The 16658-nt window shown below is 40.7% G+C and overlaps 1 protein-coding gene across 3 annotated transcripts; it reads left to right on the top strand.

Annotated features, from left to right (window-relative positions):
• The first annotated feature begins 134 nt into the window (after positions 1 to 134).
• LOC127294016 (serine carboxypeptidase-like 19) lies at positions 135 to 15894 on the top strand. Of its 3 annotated transcripts, none has more exons than XM_051323749.2 (13): positions 135 to 457; positions 12117 to 12262; positions 12355 to 12560; positions 12703 to 12805; positions 12940 to 12977; positions 13076 to 13177; positions 13284 to 13367; positions 13565 to 13717; positions 14727 to 14798; positions 14897 to 15018; positions 15223 to 15336; positions 15456 to 15501; positions 15717 to 15894. In XM_051323749.2, exons 1-13 carry the CDS (start codon positions 318 to 320, stop codon positions 15798 to 15800), a joined length of 1410 nt encoding a protein of 469 aa, XP_051179709.1. In that variant the 5' UTR covers positions 135 to 317; the 3' UTR covers positions 15801 to 15894. The 3 variants fall into 3 exon arrangements, with proteins under 3 accessions (XP_051179709.1, XP_051179708.1, XP_051179707.1); XM_051323748.2 differs by lacking the exons at positions 12117 to 12262; positions 12355 to 12560; positions 12703 to 12805; ... (7 more) ...; positions 15456 to 15501; positions 15717 to 15894 and adding exons at positions 549 to 694; positions 802 to 1007; positions 1148 to 1250; ... (7 more) ...; positions 4646 to 4691; positions 4901 to 5188 and having other exon boundaries at positions 195 to 457; XM_051323747.2 differs by lacking the exon at positions 135 to 457 and adding an exon at positions 11738 to 12015.
• The last annotated feature ends 764 nt before the right edge of the window (positions 15895 to 16658 follow it).

Consider the following 16658-nt stretch of genomic DNA (forward strand, 5'->3'; position numbering starts at 1 on the left):
GACAGGAAAGCTTTGTCCGTATTTGGAGTCATATACAAGGTCACCGCTGAGGCACGCGGACGCGGGAACGAAAAACACTGCAAAAAGACCCATATTTGGTGTTCGCGGACGCTGACTCCATGCTATTTTAGCTCCACGACATAGCATATTCTAACCACAGCGCCTCACTTCCTTATCTCATCCAAATCTGACGTGTGTGATGTAGACACGCAAAATTGTCCGAGGCTAATTAAGGATCAGGTCGAGGAAAGGATCAAGTTAGGTGCCAAAGTCCCAGGCTCCCAGCAGGCCACCGTGTGAATTTTCACAGGGAAATCATGGAGCCCCAGCGTGTCTTCTTCCTCCTACTCTGCTTCTTCCCCGCTCTCCATCCTTTCTGCTCCGCCGAGGCGGCTCCGACGCTTGTCACCAGCCTTCCGGGCTTCGACGGCGCCCTCCCGTTCCGCCTCGAGACCGGGTAGCCATTATTCCTCAAGGCTGTCTGAACTCTGAACCAGTGAGTGATACGTCGTTGGCAAGTGCATTTGCTTACCAGCTCCCTTTTGCAGGTATGTGACCGTGGATGAGGAAAACGGCGCCGAGCTCTTCTACTACTTCATCGAGTCCGAGCGCGACCCGCGGCGCGACCCCGTCCTCCTCTGGCTCACCGGCGGCGACCGCTGCTCCGTGCTCAGCGCGCTTTTCTTCGAGATAGGTCAGCAACTTCACCTCTGGCTCTGATCAGACATTCAGACGCCACTGAAAACCTCTGTTTCCTTCTCTCGGGTTCAGTATGCAGTACTAACGCAATTGCTTATGCAGGCCCGTTGAAATTCATCATAGAGCCATACAATCAGAATGGAACCGTCCCACGCCTGAGGTACCATCCCTACTCTTGGACCAAGGTCGCGAGTGTCTTGTTCATTGACTCGCCGGTCGGCGCCGGCTTTTCCTTCTCCCGGAACTCCAAGGGCTATGACGTTGGAGATGTCTCTTCTTCGCTGCAGCTCAAAACGTTTCTCACCAAGGTATGTAAAGGAAAAAAGTTTCTCATGGAAGTCCATCAAGCTTCCCTATGCTGCCGCTGCTGCAATTCTTCTGCAAGAGCAAATAGTTTTGATTTGTTCGCTAGTAGTTACTACTTTTTTGTGTACATCTTTTCGATCAGTGGTTCACTGAGCACCCGGATTACCTCGAAAATCCTTTCTACCTCGGAGGAGACTCGCGCGGTGGGTTGTTCGTTCCATTCCTCGCACAGAAGATCTCAGAAGGTAGTACATTACTTTTGTGACTCGTTTATGGTTCTTTGGAAAGGTAAATATAGTGAAATACTGGCTCGTTGCATACTTCAACACTATGATGTTTTGTTTCAGATATTGAAGCTGGATTGAGCCCGATAATTAATCTTAAGGTACTCGAACAATCACACAGTATCCATTCCAGCTGTACCTACAGGCAGCAACTTCGACTGGCTGACAACACTTATTTGTGCTATGGTTAGGGGTATCTGGTAGGCAACCCGGGTACAGGCGAAAGCATTGATAGTGAATCAAGAGTGCCATTTCTTCACGGAATGGGGATCATTTCAGACCAGCTGTACGAGGTGATCAATTATACACAACCTTCCAACTCATCTTGCTCAATCACCTATTGACCTGCAGCTAACTACTGTACTAAAGATTCCTCACTATGAGGTTGCTTAATTCCATGTCCATGTTCTTACATTGCTTGCGTATGATCGATCTTCAGACAATAAAGGAGCACTGCCAACCAGGAGATTATCTCACCCCCAAGAATATGCTTTGCGCTCAAGCTATGGACAGATTCAACACAGTAAGGATAAAACTTCTTTGACACCCCCCATCTTGGTTTGTGTATAAATTCAGTGAAAAATGAGGGATACTTTGTTTCCTATCCCGACCATGACATTCACCAGTTTTTTACTTGCATGATAAACTTATTACTCCCTCCGGTTCATATTAATTGACTCTAATATGGATGTATGTAGACATATTTTAGTTCTAGATACATCCATATTGAAGTCAATTAATATGAATCGGAGGGAGTATGTGATTTTGTTTCACACCTTAGCTTTTCATCTAGCTATTCTTGCAAAAACTAATTAATGTTTCCGGCTGTAAAGTTGCTTACCTTGATCGAGGAGAAAAGAAAGAGGAGAAAGCCTAAGTGTCGCTCCGACACCTCATATCATTTTTGTTTTCTGCGAAACCAACCGGCATCAGTCTCTCAAACATGTCATCGAGCACCTCATGTGCATGGGAAAGAAAAGGAAACAAGCACACAACCCTCACACCTTTCACCAAGAAAAAATAGACAAAGCGCTGGTTGGAGTGAGCTGAATTTATAGGCAAAGGGGGGCTTTAGCACCGGTTCATGTCACGAACCGGTGCTAATGTTTACCTTTAGCACCGGTTCGTGACACGAACCGGTGCTAAATGTTGGCAAGAAACATTTAGCACCGGTTCGTCCCGTACAAACCGGTGCTAAAGCTCTGCTGGTCCCCTGCGACGCCCTGGCCACACAACCCGGTGCTAATGCAACCTTTAGTCTTAGTTTGTAGCACAACCAGTGTTAATGCTCTTTGGAGCACAAAACCATAGCCCTGTTTTCTACTACCAGTTTTTCACTTGCATGATAAACTTATTATGTGATTTCGTTTCACACCTTAATTTTTCATCTAGCTATTCTTGCAAAAACTAATTGATGTTTCCCCTGCAGTTGTATGATGAAATCTCCCATTCACACGTTTTGTATAAGAAGTGCTTTTATGTGTCTCCCCGCCCGAACGACCCTACCATAGAAAGAAAGATCTTGAAGGAGGAAGTCAGAGTACTAAAAACTCCACCACCACGTCCTCCAATGGATTGCCAAGTAAGCTCACCGTGATTTACTCCATTGGGTTGTGTGCATCTTTATTATGCAGAGGCCGGGTATAACTCTTTCCGTCGTATCGCCTCGATGCATACTATTGAGTTAACAAAAAACTATCTTTATCGAAAAAATTAAATTCATCTTATGATTAGGACCTGATCAAGCAAAACCAAGAAAAAAGGAGTAGGGATTTCTGGCTCCCGAGCACGATTGATCCCTTTAATTTTAATAAGTCAAAATCATGTTCACAATTTTAAAAAATATAACTAGAGATGTATGCTACAAACTTGAAGAGTCTAAATTCGAAGTACATTGTATTCTAAGCTACACGATAATAATAAAAAGTATGAATATGGGTATAATGAATAGTGAAAAAATTATATAGTATGCTCCATGAACACAACATAAATGCCCATCCATAGATGCTGAAGATGATAAAGATAAAAAAATGCTCCTGAGAAGGAAATATGCCTAAAATATGCATTCGGTGATATTCTTATCCTAGTCGTGGTTGGAATCGAAATGCTAGAATTATTTGTAGGCATGCAATAATTTTCTATTGTATAGTTGTAGACCACAAATAAAGTTTTGGGAGCATATATTAGGAAATCTTCTAGGGACGAGCACTTTTGACATCTAGTTAATTCCCTCTCCTCGCTCTAGATTGGTGAGTATGCTATGCAAGTCTTTCTTAAGATTGAGATGAACAATAGATATTTTACACAAAATAGATTACCAGGAATGATCTTAGGTCAAAGAATCGGTGATCAAAACACAATATTTAATTTTTCATTGTATTTAGGTTTAGTTTCGAAGGTCTATCAGTTGTTTTTCACTAACACAAAGACAACCCACCTAAGCTTGGTGTGTTATGCTTTCGGAGAATTCCTAGCATTTCTCTTTCTTCTACCATTCTATTTTTTTCCAACATATCTAAATATTTTTTGCTTCGAGAAATCCCAAATACAAAAGGTAGCCCATTAATATGTTTCTTCACTTTTAAACCTGTTTTTGAATAATGTTAAAACTTTTCATTATCTACAGAATTATGGTAACTACTTGTCGTATTTCTGGGCCAACAACAACATCACTAGGGAAACTCTTGGGATTAGGAAGGTAAAATAGTAGATTTCTGCCCAAAGGAGAATATTAATCCTACTATATATATACCCTAAATTAACCCTTATAGCTGTCTCTACACCAATCACTTAGGGGAGCAAGGACGAATGGGTGAGATGCCATGATGGAGATCTGCCGTATTATTCAGACATCAAGAGCAGCATAAAGTACCACCGTAATATAACGACAAAAGGTTATCGTGCCTTGGTTTACAGGTAAATACTAGTAATAATATTAAAACAATATGTCGAATTTTCAATTTTATGGTTGGAAGGATGCTATATCAACTGTTCAAGAGATAATTTTTTAAAGTTGATTATCCTACATACAACCATACAATAGGAGATACTTTAATATCCATATGCAAATATGACTTTGTCATATTTTCATTTTGCCAACCTCTCAACTCTCTTCCTTGTACAGTGGAGACCATGATGCTGTTGTACCATTTCTGGGTACACAGTCTTGGGTGAGATCACTCAATTTCCCCATCGTGGATGAATGGAGAGCTTGGCATCTTGATGGACAATCCGCTGGGTAATAGAAGAAACCACAAAACATGTTCATTAAATATTATCATTACTCGCTTCTATATTACTCATAAGCTGTTTTTTTTACGGCGTCCCTTATGTTTTCAAATATAATATATTTGCAGATTCACGATAACATACACGAATAACCTGACGTTCGCTACCATAAAGGTAATATGCTATCTATATCCACCCTCCTATATGGCACCGCTGAGATTCGAAATACAAAAAATTGTCTTCTTATTACATTCACTATGATCGGACCATTCAATTGGGCAATTGACATTGCATAGTCGAAAACTTAAGAGTTGCATATCTAACGGACTTCATAATTTTGAGTAGATTATGTATTAATCATATTGTATATTTCTGAAAAATAGGGTGGTGGACACACTGCGCCGGAGTTCCAACCAGAGAGATGCCTCTCTATGTTCAGCCGTTGGATTTATGGTGGACCCCTTTGATTAATGTTTTTGATTAATGTGTGTGATCTAGAAATACATAATGTTTGGATGGAAAGAAATATTATGTTAGGATGTGGGTCTATTTCATGGAGAACTTATTTTCATGTTTTGTATACTAGATTTGTATTTACTAATTTTTATGTTTATTTCACTTGCTATTACTACTAGCTTTTGAACCTTTTCTTATAAAGGGTGTTTTCACTAGTGCGGAGTAGCCTGTTGGTGGCATGTCAAAAATAGTGTTAGTGAAAAGCTTCGGTATGAACTTGATCTTTTGCTTCATTGATTATATACGCTCAAAAGAACTTTCTTTCACCGGTTTCGGACCAATTCAATGGAGTTCGACACTTTCTGCCATACTGATATGATGGCTATTAGGAACACCAAAATATCTTGATACGTTGAGACTCCAAGTGCAGAGTATTTTATCAACATATCATTTTCTCCACAAGGGTGACTCGAGGGTTTATATTGAACTCTCGGGGAACTGGACAAAGAGTATACTCTTCTCCCTTCTTCTAGCAATCCTGCAAATAAAATAAATGCCTTGTGTTCCCAACTCCTCGGGTTATCAAGCACAAGGTTTCACGTATGTAAATAAACACAAGTAGAAATAAATCAAATAAAAGTAGACTAGATAAAATAACTAAGTAAAAACTGTAAAGAGGTTGATTGTTTTTTGTGTTTTGGATGCAAATAAGAAAAGTAAATTTTTTGTATTTTCGCATTAAAATAGTGCAGAAAATAGAAAACAAGTAAAAGCAATATAAAGGTGTTTCTTATAATAAAAAGTGGACCGGAGTTCATTGGTTCACTTGACTGTTCTCTCTTTAAGTTGTGATGGACAAACAATAATTCATCAATGGATATGAAGGTGCAAATAATAGTATGTGTAAGATCAGAATTAATATGGGCATCGCGTCCTAAGATAAAGATGATGCAACACATCTCTCTTATACTTCACAAGAAAGAAACGTCATCAATCTTGTATTAAGAATTAATAGAGTATAGCCATAATTACTTTGATAAGAAGTTTGAATATCAAATATGCTACCTTGAACAAACAAGATCATTACTACTATCATGTGACGAACATAGCACATGCATTCACTTTATCCCTAGTGAGGTAGCAAAAGAAAAGGCAAAGCCATAATAGATCTTGAACATATTGTCACTATCCAATCAATAAAACCAAGCTACTCCATCTAATACACACATCACCCCACACACGCCCTTGCATAGATGTTGGATCAGAACAAATATTTAAGAACGGGGTACATAATATGCATCTACCAATACATCCTACACATAATATGATCAGATATCATAGCATAAGATCATAGAATAAGGATCCACCACATAGGTATTACAAATATGGCCATAATCATGTTAGGCAGCTGATATGGCACTAAGAACTATGAAGAACATAATAGAAATGAATCAAGCTACTGTCAAAAACCCGTAGTCCAGAGGAGGACTACTCTCCCTTGATCATGGTGATAATGATGAAGACGTTGGAGAAGGTGGAGATCCCTCCGACGGTGATCCTGATGGAGTTTCCCCCTCCAATCTTCTCTGCAGCAGCCTCCGTTTTCGTGTTTGTGTGTTTGTGCGACGCTCCCTTCCCGAGAACTATTCGAGGCCATATATATATAGTGATTTTTAGGGTAAATTACGTCGGTTGGCAAAAAAATCATGGCAAACAGACGATCGACGACTAAAAGAGCCTGGGTGGCGCGCCCTCCTTCAGCTGGCCTCTTTCGGCCATCAGGCGCCTCTCCAGGTGAGCTTCCAAGGCCCAGGGTGCTTCTCCCGATGAAAAAATGATGCTCCAAAAATCCCACGTCAATTTGACTCCATATAGGTCTCTGAAAGTGAAAAATACGCAAAACAGGGTTTTCCTGTTCTACAGAGTTATAACCCAAATAAAGGGGATCATTGGTAAATTCCCATAAATTAATGTAAAACATGGTATTATCATCATATATATTGCAAATATTTGGGAATTCAATATGATAAAGGATAAAGTTCATGTATGCATTTTACATACATCACATACAAAGCTTCAAAAGGTGTCATACCCAAGCTAGGTTGGAAGCTATTGTTACAAGTGAACTTGTCAAATGGAAGACAGTTTTCCAAATATTTACTGAAGGATATAACAGAAGCTCTGAGAATTTGTCCAATAATTTGATTCACTCTTTCAGTTTGTCCACCGATTTAAGGATGATAGGTTGTACTAAAAGAAAGAAGTGTCCTCGTAGCTTGATGAAGACTCTCCCAAAATCTGGCGGTAAAAGACTCCCACAAGAAAAGATAATCTTCTTAGGAAAACAATGGCGAGTGACTACTTGGGATATGTATAGATCTGCCAATTAGTTAGCATGAATATTCTCCCGAATAGGAAGGAAATGATCAACCTTGGATAGACGATCAACAATTACCCATATAGCATCTTTTCCATTTTTAGTGTTAAGAAGATCGGTAATGAAATCCACCAAGTTCATCCCACTTCTACTGAGGAATAGATGGTGGTTAAGAGTACCAACATGTCTTTGATGTTAAGCTTTTACGCAATGAAAAACGTCGCATTCATCAATAACTTAGCAATTTCTTGCTTCATCACTGACCACGAGAACCTTTAAAGAAGATCCCTATATATTTTGGTACTACCAGGATGGATGGAAAGAGCCAATTCATGAGCTTCTTTAAGGATTATCTCTTTCAGATCCGGTTTCTACGGTATAACTAGAAGCTTAACTAAATAAATAGTACCTTGATCATCAATAGAGAAATATTTAGCAACTCCGTAGCAAGGTTCTGCGTGATCTCGGTAATGCGAGAATCTTGCTTCTAAGCTGCATTGAAATAGTCTTCAAGAGAGGTCTTTACCTCTAAATTAGCAAGCAAACCACGAGGAACAATTTGAAGATTAGGTCATGCAAATTCCTCGTAGAGAAAAGGTTGAGCTTGCTCAATCATTAGATTGCTGCAATAGGACTTACAACCTAGCACATCAACAACGATATTGGCTCTGTCGGTTTGATAGTTTATACCCAGGTCATAATCTTTGATGAGTTCCAACCATCACCTCTGTCTTAGATTCAGATATGGCTAGGTAAAGAGATACTTCGGACTTTGATGATCCGAGTACAACTCGCAACGATTATCGAACAAGTTAGGTCAACAACGATCATGTACCACAACTGCAAGCTCAGGATCATGAGTAGGATAATTAAGCTCATGTTGTTTCCATTGTCGAGAGGCGTAAGCCACCACATGGCCATCTTGCATTAACACACATCTCAGCCCTTGGAGGAAAGCATCATAGAAGATAACGAAGTCCTTGGTTGTTTCTGGAATAAGCAGTATAAGAGCAGTAGTCAACTTGGTTTTCAAAACCTGGAAGCTTTCTAGAGTCTTTCCTGATCACTCGAACTTAATATCTTTCTTTAGAAGATCATTCATTGACTTGGCGAACTTATTATCTTTCTTAAGAAGATCAGTCATTGGCTTGGCGATCTTGGGAATGTAAATTAATTAAATAAATTTATCGAATTTCTTTGACATTGTGAAATTCCTTAAAAACAAAAAATAGGACTTGTTTAAACTTTTCTCGATCTTAACATATTACACAAGAGTGGATTAAAATGAATATCACAAACCATAAATCTTGGTTGGGAAATTTTGGACAAGTCCAACAGTTTTGTTAGATTTAACTTAAGAAAATTGGATTTGAGTGTCATTTAAATATTTTACAAACTTATTTAACATAATAGATTTGTGCAGGAAATATTATATTTCAAGCTTAGGTACATTTTGTGGATTTTAATATATTTAATTTATGTCTAAGAAAGAAGAGGAGACCAGGGCGTCATATCAAATTGGTTTATATGTATCACATGCCTATTTAGGATTTTCAAAAATAAAATACAGATTTAGTAAACCCTACAAATTCCTTTTGTGGACTTATTAAATTCTATATGGTTGCTTTTCAAACTAAACTTGGGTGGAAATTTCTGACTGTCCAAACTACTAGTGCGTTACCACCTGGCAGAGTGGCTACTTCACCATTGATATATTTCTTGCAAACCGGACTTGAACCAAATAATTTGGAAAATTTTAAAAAATAACTTTCACCCAAAATTATATAAAAGTTCATTATAATATGTAATTAATGGAGTGAGTAAATATGAAAATTAATAACTGTTTTAGCCCTTCATTTTCTCTTCTTTAAGATTCTGAAATATTTGCCAATAATTGTTGAAATTTAAATATTTTTAGAAAATTTAAAAATATTCCTGTTGATCTCTCCGACGATGAACTTGCACTAAGTTGTTTAAAATTTTCCATTTTTGAAAACTTCAATTTTGACGAAATTTTCCATTTTAGCTTGGCTCTGGTGGTTAGGTCCCTTATGGTGGAACCAGCCCACCCAGGTTCAAGTCCTAGACTTGGCATGGGTGTTTGCATTTACCTGGATTTATTCCAGGATTTAACCGGCGCTATGCTTTCAGTGGTAGGTGACGTGCCCGTCAACAGCGAGGCGCCAGTGGTGACTTCGTCAACCTCAAGATATGCCGGCTCAGTCCCTCGGAGGTGCTCATAGGGGTAGGGTGTGCGTGCGTGCGTTCATAGGGGTGTTTGTACGTGCGTGTTTGTGAGCGTCTGCGTTGTACTGTGCTCTCAAAAAAAATATTTATGAAACAACTGAATTAGCCTGGTAACAAAAATCCACTTTGTTCCAATTGTGAGAAAACACACTTTACATATTCTGTGCGCACATAAAATTTTCGGTTTCCCAGATGACTTTTCGTTGGAAATTATTTTTTTGTCGAAATTACATATGTTTCTTTATAAAATGTACAAAATGCAAAAGATACAAACATGTACAATTATCAAAGAATGAAAATATTTTAGCCATTCTAAAATACATTCTCTGTAATCAGAGCAGCTATTCCCATGAACCAAAACACCGTCTGCCCCCAATAGTTATTGTTTTCTGGTAAATGGTACCGTTAGTTGTGGTTCTATGAAACCCTAGTCTCAACATTTGTGCTTTATTTATTTTTGAGTAAAACGCTTAGGAGGTCATGAACTTGCCACGAATGAGCGTATTGGTCATCAACTGAAAATATGCTAACTATCGGTCACCAAATTGCACGTAAGTGCCACATTGGTCACGCCGTCAAGTGGGCGTCAAATCCGCTGACCTAGCGGTCTGTCTTTTTTGCAAAATACTCCTAAATCTTATAGTTCTTTTAATTACTAATCCTCTTTTCTTCATACACGTGGCTGGCTTAAGGAGCATGCTATGTAATATGTATAGGTGAAAAGCGTTCGACAAGTTCGTCCTTCCCCTTTCTCCTAGCCTTAGGTCATCTTCAACGGGGCGACCCAAAACGAAGGTTCCAAATTGACTGCGCTTCCGTTTGCGTCGGTTTAAATGGTAAAAATTGACCGTGCATGCCCATTTGAGAACCAAACGGTCACCCGTCATGTCCGTGCAGCATCCACCCAGACGTATCAGATGCGTATATTTGGGTCACATTTGCGTCTTCGCGTACAACCCGATCACTGTACGTCGGGCCACTGGGCTGGGGTGCAGGCGCATTTTTCGATCGCGCGTCGCAAACGGACGATGCGTTGCCCCGTTGGAGATGCCCTTACTTCTCCTTCCTCCCCTTCCGGCTATGACCTTTCCCGACGATAGAGGCATGGGCGTGCTTGGGGAACATGATGGCATGGCCGGCATGCTCGTCGGCGCTTGCGTATGTCGGTGCACGCAGCTACGTCGAGCACGCCTGAACACGTTGAGCTGTGCCGTTTCTCGCCACACGCCATCGATTTCTGTCTACCAACGCCACTCCTGACCTTGCTGCCCATTGCCACCACTGCCACCCGTAGCCAGCCTCCCAGCCCGACTCACATGGTCCCATCGCCGCAAGGAGGACGTCAACCTCGCCAGGTCGAGGCAGAGAATAGGTAATAATAGAAAATAAAAGACAAAAATGTGGGGGCTATTTTGTTAAAGAAGTAACAGCCACATTAGCAACTTAACGTCCGCTCTTGACGGAGTGACCAATGTGTCACTAACGTACAACTTAGTGACCGATAGTTAGCATTTTCTCAGTTGATGACCAATGCGCTCATTTGCGACAAATTCATGACCTTCGAGGCGTTTTACTCTTTGTTTTTTAATATTTGCTCTCATGGAAAATACATTGTGCTGTGGTATGATTTTTCACCGTGTTACTTTGCATATATATTCTTAACCGTACAATTGGGCATAAATTTGTTTCTTATTGGGTAATTGGGTGTTGCAATTTATCTTGCTTTGTTATGCTAGCTTCTACTCTTATCCCTCTTGTCATCAAACAGAATAACACTTTTTTTATAGTAGTACATTTTCTTTTGCCGGAAATATGTCGTCCGATATTCAGCTTGAATCAACGGACATGGCCAAATTTCAGCACAGATACACACACGCAGTGGAACAAGCCGGGCGTGTTGGAGCCTTGGAGGTAGAAGAAGGTGCGTGGTGTTGCTCCGCATTTGTTTTGTCAGGACAAGTTTGTGATCTGTCCTTATTTGGAGTCATACAAGTTCACACGTTAGCGCGCGTGCCCCACGCGGGAACGGCAAACACTGGAAAAAGACCCATTTGCGGTTCGCGCGCGGGCGCTGACTTTGCGCTGGCGATCGAGGCTAGCTATTTTTAGTTTGTCCGAGATGAACGCACATGCTACACGAGAGCCCAAGCTCCAACTGACAGCGCCTCACTTGTTTATCTGCGTGATGTGATGTAGCGGAGCTGAGCAAGTTAAATCCCAACAGGGGAGAGGCGAGGCTATTCTCATCGGGAAACTAAGCATGGAGGCGCTAGTGCCAGGGGCGACCCTGCGGCTCGTCTTCCTCCTACTCTTCTTCTTCCCCGCTCTCATACCTTTCTTCCCCGCCGAGGCGGCTCCGACGCTGGTCACCACCCTTCCGGGCTTCGACGGCGACCTCCCGTTCCGCCTTGAGACCGGGTATGGTATCCCACACACGCACGTTCTAGCCTTGCATACGTCGATCGCAACTGTATTCGCTTATCAGCTACCTCCTTGCTGTACCCCCCCTGTTTTGGCAGGTACGTGACCGTGGACGAGGAGAATGGCGCCGAGCTCTTCTACTACTTCATCGAGTCCGACGGCGACCCGCGGCGCGACCCCGTCGTCCTCTGGCTCACCGGCGGCGACCGCTGCTCCGTGCTCAGCGGGCTCTTCTTCGAGATAGGTGGGTCAGCAACTCCACGTCCGATCACAGCATAGAGCCCTACGATCAGTTTCCTACTGTTGGGGGCTCACTATCCGTAATTGCTGTTGCAGGTCCGTTGAAATTCATCATAGAGCCATACGAGCAGAACGGGACCGTGCCACGCCTGCAATACCACCCCTACTCATGGACCAAGGTCGCCAGCATCCTCTTCGTTGACTCGCCCGTCGGCGCCGGGTTTTCCTTCTCCCGGAACCCCAAGGGCTATGACGTTGGAGATGTCTCTTCTTCGCTGCAGCTAAAAACGTTTATCACCAAGGTATGCAAATTAAGGAAAATGAGCTTCCCATGGAAGTCCATCAAGCTTGCCTGCGGCTGCTGCAATCTTCTGAAAGAGCGAAGCAAATAGTTTTGATTTGTTCGCTAGTAGTTACCATTTTTGTGTTCATCTTTTCGATCAGTGGTTCACTGAGCATCCCGATTACCTCGCAAATCCTTTCTACGTCGGAGGAGACTCGCTCGGTGGAAAGCTTGTTCCCTTCCTCGCACAGAAGATCTCAGAAGGTACTAGCTTTCTAAATATGCTTATATTTCGAAACGGTAGAAGTACATCATGAAGGCGACTCGTGTTAGCTGTTAGGTGCTTTGAAGGGGTGGATAATCTCTATTCATACCTCAATACTGATGTTTTGTTTCAGATATTGAAGCTGGCTCGAGCCCAGTAATTAATCTTAAGGTAATTTAACATCCACACAACGTCCATTCAGTTATACTGATAGGCAGCAACTTCAGCTGCCATGATCTAAATTTCACAAAACTTTGTGACATGGTCAGGGCTATCTGGTAGGCAACCCGGCTACAGGAGAAAGCATTGATGGTGAATCGAGAGTGCCATTTCTTCATGGAATGGGAATCATTTCAGACCAGCTGTATGAGGTATTTAATTATATACATGACCTGCAGCTAACTACTGTACTAAAGATTCCCCACTATGAGGTTGTTTAATTCCATGTCCACGTGCTTGCATATGATCGATCCTAAGACGATAAACGAGCACTGCCAGGCAGGAAAATATCTCACCCCCAAGAACATGCTTTGCGCTCAAGCTATGGCAAAATTCGACATAGTAAGGATAAAACTTCTTTGACTTCCGCTCTCTCCATTTGTGTATCAATTCAGCGAAAAATGAATGTTTCCTATCTCGGCCATGAGATTCACCAGTTTTTCACTTGCATGATAAACTTATAATGCTGTTCTGTCCCACATCTTACTTAATTTGTCTTCTAGCTATTCTTGATAAAACTAATTGATGCTTCCCTGCAGCTGTATGATGAAATCTCTCATCCACACGTTTTGTATAAGAAGTGCTTTTATGTTTCTCCCCGCCCAAACAGTGCTACCATAGAAAGAAAGATCCTGAAGGAGGAAGCCGGAGTACTAAAAAGTCCACCACCTCGTCCTCCAATGGATTGCCAAGTAAGTTCACCTTTGATTTACTCGATTGAGCTCTGTGCATCTTTGTTTGGTTGTATCTTTCCTCGATGCGTACTATTGAGCTAATAAAAACCGTCTTTATCGAAAAAACTAATGTCATCTTATGATAAAGGAACCGGTCAAGTAAAACCAAGAAAAAGAAGGAGTAGGGATTTCTCGCTCCTGAGTTCGAGTGATCCCTTTATTTTTAATAAGTCAAAACCATGTTCCCAAGTTTTTTAAAATGAATATCTAGAGATGTATGCTACAAAGTTACAGATTCTAAATTTGAAGTACTTGGTTTTCTCAGCTACACCATATGAGTATGAGTATAATGAATAGTGAAAAAAGAGTCTACTATGCTCCATGAACACAATATAAATGCACATGCATAGATGCTGAAGATGATAAAGATATAGAAAAGGATGTTCAGAAAGAAATATGCCCACATTTGCATTCAGTGATATTGTTATCCTAGTCGTGGTTGGAATCGAAATGTTAGGATTATTTAGAGGCATGAAGTAATTTTAGATTTAATAGTTATAGACCAAAAATAAAATTTAGGTAGCATATATTAGGAAAGCTTCTAGAGATGAGCACTTTTGACTACCAAAAAATTCCCTCTCCTCGCCCTAGATTGATGAGTACTCTATGTAAGTTTTTGTCAAGATCGAGATGAACAATAGATATTTTACACAAAATAGATTACAAGATATGAACTTAGGTCGAACAATCAGTAACCAAAACACGATATTTAATTGTTCATTATGTTTAGGTTTAATTTTGAAGGTCTACCAATTGTTGTTCACTAACACAAAGAGATCCCACCTAAGCTTGGTGTGCAATGCTTTCTGAGAGTTCCTAGCATTTTTTTCTACCATGTTTATTGTTATTCAAAATATCTAAATATTTTCGCTTATAGAAATCCAAAATACAAAAGGAAGCTCATTAAGACGTTTCTTCACTTTGAAAAGTGTTTTTGAATCATGTTCAAACTTTTCTTTATCTACAGAACTACGGTAATTACCTGTCGTATTTCTGGGCAAACAACAACATCACTAGGGAAACACTTGGGATAAGGAAGGTAAAATGGTAGTTTTCTGCCCAAAGGAGAAAATTAATCCTCCTATATATATATACCCTATGTTAACCCATATATTTGTCTATACTCTAATCACTTAGGGGACCAAGGACGAATGGGTCAGGTGCCACGATGGAGATCTACCGTATTCTTCAGACATCATGAGCAGCATAAAGTACCACCGTAATATGACGACAAGAGGTTATCGTGCCTTGGTATATAGGTAAATACTAGTAATATTCAAACAATATGTCTAATTTTAAATTTATGGTTGGAAGGATGCTATGTCAACTATTCAAGAAACAATTATTTAAAATTGGTTATACTAAATGCAACAATACAATGGAGAATGCTTCAATGTCCATATTGAAATATAAAGTTGTACTATTTTTATTTTGCCAACCTCTCAACTATATTCCTTGTACAGTGGAGACCATGATGCTGTTATACCATTTCTGGGTACACAGTCTTGGGTGAGATCACTCAACTTCCCCATCGTGGATGAATGGCGAGCCTGGCATCTTGATGGACAGTCCGCGGGGTAAAAAAAAAAGTTTCCACAAAAAATGTTGATTAACTAGTGTCATTACTGGTTTCTGTATTACTCATACAGTGCTTTGTACAATTTCTCTTATCTTTTGAAATATAATCTATTTGCAGATTCACGGTGACATACACAAATAACCTGACGTTTGCTACCATAAAGGTAATATGATATCTATCTCGGCCCTCCTTTGTGACACCGTTGTGATTTGAAATACAAAAAATCTATCATGATTACATTCACAAGCATCGGACCATTCAATTGGGCACTTCACATTAAACAATTGAAAGCATAAAAGTTGTATATCTAATGGACTTCATAATTCTGAGTAGATTCCATATTAATCCTAACATATATATTGCTAAATTGAAATATAGGGTGGTGGACATACTGCGCCGGAGTACCAACCAGAGAGATGCCTCTCTATGTTCAGCCGTTGGATTTATGGTGGACCCCTTTGATTAATGTGTGTGATCTTGACATGCATAATGTTTGGATGGAAAGAAATATAATGTGAGGATGTGGGTTCTATTTCATGGAGAACTTCTTTTCGTCTTTTGCCTACTTGATTTGTATTGACAATTTTTTATGCTTATTTTTCTTGCTATTATACTACTAGGAATACGGCTATAGCTAGCTGATGATGTGCGTGTGGTACACCTTTTGTGCGCTATTGCTATTACCCATGGCGCACCAAAGACGGCTGGACCATTAGTGTGGACTTACCCGTGGCATACTAGTTAACTTCATGTGCCTGGTAGCCACGATGCACCCACAAACTAGTGGCGCAACCTAATTGAGTGTGCCACACGTAACCTAATACCCGTGATGCAACATAATGCCCTCTAGCACTAGTATGTCCGGTCCCAGTTGCCAAATTTAAACCACACCTACTAGCGGCGCAACAAAATGTCTTGCGCCACCAGTATTAAGTTACTCGTGGCGCACCTAAACGCGGTGCGCCTCAAGTATGTGTGGTGCGGGGTGTTTGATTTGACCACCCATACTAGTTGCGCATCACATTTTGCTGCGCCACGGGTAACCTTTTTTTTGAAATAGGGATAAAAACCACGGCTTCTGCATCATGATGATACACACAACGTTATATTAAAAAGTCTCAAGAATTTGGTTTTACAACTCAATAATCACCTACGGTAGATACAAGAATCAACCAGCGAAATAAATAAAACATAGTATCACTACTCATCACTGTAGTCTCCTAGTATGACGCCAGCCAGTCTGGAACAAGATATCCTGAGCGACTGTCTGGATCCGTGTGCATCCAAAAGCCATAGCATCCCGCAGTCCCTCCGGCGAAA

Source organism: Lolium perenne, chromosome 4, assembly GCF_019359855.2.
Source record: "Lolium perenne isolate Kyuss_39 chromosome 4, Kyuss_2.0, whole genome shotgun sequence".
Classification (NCBI taxonomy): domain Eukaryota; kingdom Viridiplantae; phylum Streptophyta; class Magnoliopsida; order Poales; family Poaceae; genus Lolium; species Lolium perenne.

Bases quoted from the DNA above. Each gene is read 5' to 3' on its own strand.
- LOC127294016 (XM_051323747.2), top strand. From the start codon at position 11,858: ATGGAGGCGCTAGTGCCAGGGGCGACCCTGCGGCTCGTCTTCCTCCTA. The intron at 13,718-14,726 runs GTAAGTTCACCT...CTTTATCTACAG, and splicing joins GTCCTCCAATGGATTGCCAA to AACTACGGTAATTACCTGTC. The intron at 15,502-15,716 runs GTAATATGATAT...ATTGAAATATAG, and splicing joins TGACGTTTGCTACCATAAAG to GGTGGTGGACATACTGCGCC.